Source organism: Cariama cristata, unplaced genomic scaffold (assembly GCF_000690535.1).
Source record: "Cariama cristata isolate BGI_N322 unplaced genomic scaffold, ASM69053v1 scaffold22029, whole genome shotgun sequence".
Taxonomy (NCBI): domain Eukaryota; kingdom Metazoa; phylum Chordata; class Aves; order Cariamiformes; family Cariamidae; genus Cariama; species Cariama cristata.
The window spans coordinates 1-5,187 of NW_009636578.1; the positions used below are offsets into that span (position 1 = coordinate 1).

Sequence of the window (5,187 nt, forward strand, 5' to 3'; positions counted from 1 at the left end):
GGGCGGGGAGGTGAGTCGTTGTTGAGGGGTCGCGGAGTTGGGGGGTGGCCGAAGGTGGCCCCGTGTCTTTGGTCACCCGTGACGCCACCTCCCACCATCACCACCCCCGTCTCAGGTGTGGCAGTTCTGTGTGAAGAGCCGCCCTCTCCTCGGTGTGGGCCCCCAGACGAGTGGGGCCGGCCCCACGCAGGAGCCGGGAGGCTGCGTGGGCGAGGGGCGGTTGTTCGGGTTAACGCACGGGCAAGCGCCTGCGGTCAGGGAAGTCCCGGGCCCTCTTCCTGGGGCTTCTTCATGCCTTTTGCCTACGTTCTCCACAAACGTGGTTTTCTCAAAAGGCAGTATTTGTCACTTCAGGATAAAGAAAAACTGTCAACAAAAGCCCATATAAAATGGTACTTTTTACGTTGTTCACTCCTCTCACGTACAAATACAGCTTTATAGATCACAGGAACTTAAGGTTATATTTTTTTTAATCGGTTGGATGTGATGCTTCTAGCAAAATAAGTGATGACTGAATTTTTGAGATGCAGTCTATGTTCTTCCCTACCTATTTGGTGGTCCCCTCGTGAAAGTGGGTATATTTCTATATGTTAATTTTAAATGTCTCTTTTTTTAACAGTAATGGCAAAGCATAAGAAATGCAGACGAAAACGGAGAGCCCGAGCAAAATTTCTACTGGAAAAAAGAGGAGATGCTGCACACCCCCAGGGCTCAGGATGTCCTTCCCCACGGTAAGAGGCTCACCTGAACTTTTCCTTTTAACTCAATTTCTGGGTCCACTGTTTGCTCCCGATGGCTCATGGAACTGAGGTAATAGAATTGTGTTTGAAACCTATCTACATTCTGGCACGGATGCTGTGGAATTGTTCCATCTTGTGTATCTTCTAGTACTTTATCTATCACTAGCTTTATTATGCAGGAAAAGTAATTTGGATAAAAACACATTGCAAATATGATTATTTTTTCCCCTCTATTGAAATGTATCGTGGTCTCTCCTGGTTTCTGTGCTCGTGTTTATTCTGTTGTCACCTGCTGGTGGTGGTACTTGTAATTTCCAGATGATTGGTCACAGTTAACTTTTTTAAAGGCTGAAATGATAAATATAATTATGGACTCATTCTGAAATGTTCTGTCCCAGGTCAGCAGGTGATCTTCCTCTGAATGCATCATCTGTTCCAAGCCATCTGTCCTCACTCTGGTCATTACCCTTGCCCAGTGTAAAAAATGTGGTAAAACCCCTTACAACAGCAGCATCATTTTTGTATTGTTGGTGCCAGAACACGGTTGCACAGGTATGTTTTCTACTTCACTATTTTTGCCAGTGTATGAGGTTGTTCTTAGTGCTCAGATGCAGTATATACAGTCACATTTGAGAACTAAGCTGTAAATTTAAATGTCTATTGAAACATCTGAAGTATATTTAGTGTTTACTGTTGAAGGAATAAATACGAGAAGAGTGTCAAGACAACCATGGACATTAAATGCATACATGTAATTGTAATTTTTTTACTGGAATATCAGGAGGATTTGCAGTGACAGAGAGTGCAGTCTTTATTTCATAACATAAATGATTGTAGGAGCTTTTCAGGTCACATGTGAATTATACTTTAGAATTCCTAGATGAAGTTAAAGTTTTTTTGGAGAAACTCACTCCTTGAGTTCCTGCCAAGGAACTATTTGGTGAAATTTTTTATCTTCGTGTTGTGCCTTTCCATTGACTACAGTAAGACCTTGTGATAGAACTTTCAATAGTAATCATAGCCCTGCCTCTGGAAACATAACTTGGTGGTGAAAATGCTTATCTAGTTTCTTTTTATGCTTAGAGTTTGAAGGTGGTAAAAGACACCATATTTCCATCACAAATCTACTTAAGGGAGCTAAATACGTTCAGAGAGCAGCTGCAAAAGTTGGAAACTGAATTTTCCAGACTACAAAGAACACTCCAGGTCAGTCTCAGTCCCAGTGGGGCAGGGTAATGTTTGCTTGTGTAAGCATGTAAGGGACTGCGGTCAGTGCAGATAAACTGAAATCTTAAGAGCTTCTCATTGGGTATTCTTCACATTCAGCATTACTAAATTGCAGTTACTTCATAGATAGAGGGAACTAGCTTGCTGATGAGGCTCAAAAGAGGCTTTTTATGTCTTTTTGGATCCACTGAAGCCAGAATCTTTGTTCTCTAAAATTCCATGTACTTTTGCCAGTGGATTTAATATTCTCTTATTTATTTGTTTTCAGATGAATGGAATTGCAGCCTTGTCTTCAGAAAATTCTCCGTGTCAAAGGTGTAATAAACCAGTTCTAGGTGCTCCTGTACAAATAGGGATGGGCCCGCCGCCATCAGTACCTGGGCCTTCTGCAATACAGCTGCAGCCTGCATCTGCACCCCCTCCACCTCTTCCTCCGCCGCCGCCACCACCACCACCACCGCCACCACCACTGCCTCCACCAAAACTGCCTCCAGCACCTCTCCTCCTCAAACGGGGCAATGGCTCCAAAGCACTCCTGGTAGGGAGTAAGAAGGTTCCTCTATTTCTTTCTCTCATGGCTGGGTTCTTTGGACCTGGTTTCATCAGGAATGCAGGTCTTTGTGAATGCTCAGTCACTTGCCGATCCTAATTTCCCTTCAAACCATCTTTGTTTTCAGGAATCATCACTGAAAAAAGATGGGCCGATGCAGATCACTCTCAAAGACCTCCTGAATGTTAAACTGAAGAAGACGCAGAGCAACCTGAGAATGGACAAGGTAAACTGGAGGATACATGGATAAATAGATGATGGTGTATCGAGGCAAACTCCACCCTGGAACCGGTGTATTTCCTGCAATGCTTGTCTTAGCCCCTCACAGAATTATTTCAATAAATTAAATCTTCTTTTCCAAAAACCCAGTGATCAGCTTTAAGTTAACATTCTAATTCTGGGCATTTGAAGTGAAGAAATTAATTGACTAACTCCAATCTCATCTGGCATGCAGGACAGTTCTAATTTTACATTAAGGGCGTGTAGCTTTATGTCTGTGTGTTATCAATAGATTTTTAAGCTTTCTTTTGCCCAGCTGAAATCTTGTTTGCAGAAGTGTTTTGATTTTTAATAAAGCTATTTTTATCAAAGGCACATTCAAATCTTAATGATTCAAAAAAGCATAAAAGCCATAAACCACATAAATCTTTCAGAGTATAAATATTAAAAAGATTTAAGGTCAGTGAGACCTTCTAAAGTTTTATTTGTAAAACATTTCTTTTCTCACTTTAGGCAGAATCACCACTGAAGACACGCAGGGCATTAATTACAGTCTCAGATTTACAGAGTGTTAGTCTGAGACCTAAATCCAAGCCATCAGCTCACGTTACAAACTCCTTAATGTAAGATGCTTTATTCCTTTCTTGGATATTAGATTTTTCTGTTCTAAACAGTGATTAACGTTGTTAACAGAGTGGAAAATATTTTAACAATTTGTTTTCTTCTTTCAGTACCCCTCCTAAAAATCAGTTAGATCTTCGAAAACATCTGAAGAAAGTCAATATACAAAGGTAAGTTCCTTTCTATTCTCTTCTTTTTTTTTTTTCTAGAAAAAAACAGAGAACTGATCATAATCCCCCTTGTTTCCAATCTTTTCAGAAGTCCTGGTGGCACTCCACTAAATAGTAAAGAAAACATTGAATGTGGGTCTGGGTTGACACCAATAATGACACAAGCACTACGGCGCAAATTTCAGGCAAGTCACGGTGTCTTTCTTTTTGGAATGATAAACTGGCTTTAAAATCCGTAGAATTTCATACTGTGCTGTTTCTTTTTCCCTATAGTGCAGCACCATTGGTATACATATTACCTAAGTTAGAGTCTCTCCATAATTATCATCCAAAAGTTCTAAGAACCCACAAATAAGGGTGCTTGTTTTACTGATTCCCATTTTAATGGTGAGGAAACTACAGAACAGAAATGCCATTGCCCATCTTCCGGCATGTTACTTGACAACGCTAAGAGGAAAAGTTGCTTTTTTGATGGCCATTCTAGTGCCTCAATGCAATCACTAACTTTGTAGTTCCAGTTTGCAGGAGAACAAAATCTGAGGGTTAATGAAGTCTTTTATTTTAAGGATTTGCTGTGTCTGTTTTCTTTTATGGTGTCAGCTAAGAGTTGCACTATATTTTATCTCAGTCCTAATTAGCACTAAGTTCATCTTCTGAATCTGACCCTTTTGTTTTGACAGATGGCTCATCCGAAGAGTCCCTCGCCTGCCCGGTTAAGTGCTGCAAACAGCTTTGATGAACAAAAGTAGGTTTATGGAACACGGTGTTTTTCATTTGTGGTCAGGAAGCCACTTGAATCCCATTTTTATCTCACTGATGCATATGTATTTGTAAGTAAATCTAGCGCATAGGAGAATGGAGCATTATGAAAGCCCTTTAGCAGATTTCTGCCTTTTTAAAGGCAGCACCTTTCTAATCTGTCTCAATCTGGTTGCATCTTCTTTGTTAATGGAAAAAAACAATGAAATTTCCTGAGTCTTTTGATACCTGGCTGCTGCTCAAGCAGGGGCTATTATGTTCCCAGCACTGGTGCTGCTTGTAATATAGATATGTGTGTGTGTTGCTGAAATTCAGTATTGTTTTTACATTTTTTTTTTAACAAAAAAGATCTTGACGGTCATTATACAGGTTCAAAGAAAAGCAGCAGTTTAGCACTTTATTAAAGTGAAAGGCTGCAAGTTTCCACAAACAATTCAATTATGTGGGTAAGAATGTATGCAGCAATTGCAGTGTGTATCGCTTTTGGCGGGTGTCAGATCACCTATCACGGTAAAAGACTGCACTGCTTAAAGACAAGTAACTGAAAGCCTCCTTTGAAGTCAAGTTCACCGAGAGCTACAGTGAGGGAGGTCGTGCCTGTACCACGGCACCAGGCCAGGACAAGGACCTGCTTTCACCAGCCGCTGAAGCCGCTTTCCAGAGGTGACGACACAGCGCGATTTCTCCTGGCACAGCAAGGACCCGGCATCCTGGCATCGTCCGTCAGAGCACTGCCCTCCCAGCCTGCCCCTGCCCTGCGGGGGAACCACGGCACTGCAGAGGTGGACATCTGGGCTGGCTGGAGACTCCAAGAGTTCCACAGTCGAGGATGTCTGCGTGGTACTCGGCTATTACACTCTCTCACTGCTTCTGGCTTACTGTAACGACGCCTGCGTGGTAC

General features: G+C 41.9%; 1 protein-coding gene across 1 annotated transcript; it reads left to right on the forward strand.

Moving 5' to 3' along the window:
• Positions 1-621: 621 nt before the first annotated feature.
• Positions 622-4,276, forward strand: PRR11 (proline rich 11). Its single transcript, XM_009707970.1, has 9 exons — positions 622-731; positions 1,139-1,292; positions 1,824-1,946; positions 2,236-2,505; positions 2,645-2,743; positions 3,250-3,359; positions 3,468-3,527; positions 3,616-3,712; positions 4,208-4,276. Exons 1-9 carry the CDS (start codon positions 622-624, stop codon positions 4,274-4,276), a joined length of 1,092 nt encoding a protein of 363 aa, XP_009706272.1.
• The last annotated feature ends 911 nt before the right edge of the window (positions 4,277-5,187 follow it).

Coding starts and splice junctions, on each gene's coding strand:
- PRR11 (XM_009707970.1), top strand. CDS start 622: ATGGCAAAGCATAAGAAATGCAGACGAAAACGGAGAGCCCGAGCAAAA. Junction 732..1,138: donor TCAGGATGTCCTTCCCCACG/GTAAGAGGCTCA, acceptor GTTCTGTCCCAG/GTCAGCAGGTGATCTTCCTC. Junction 3,528..3,615: donor AAGAAAGTCAATATACAAAG/GTAAGTTCCTTT, acceptor CAATCTTTTCAG/AAGTCCTGGTGGCACTCCAC.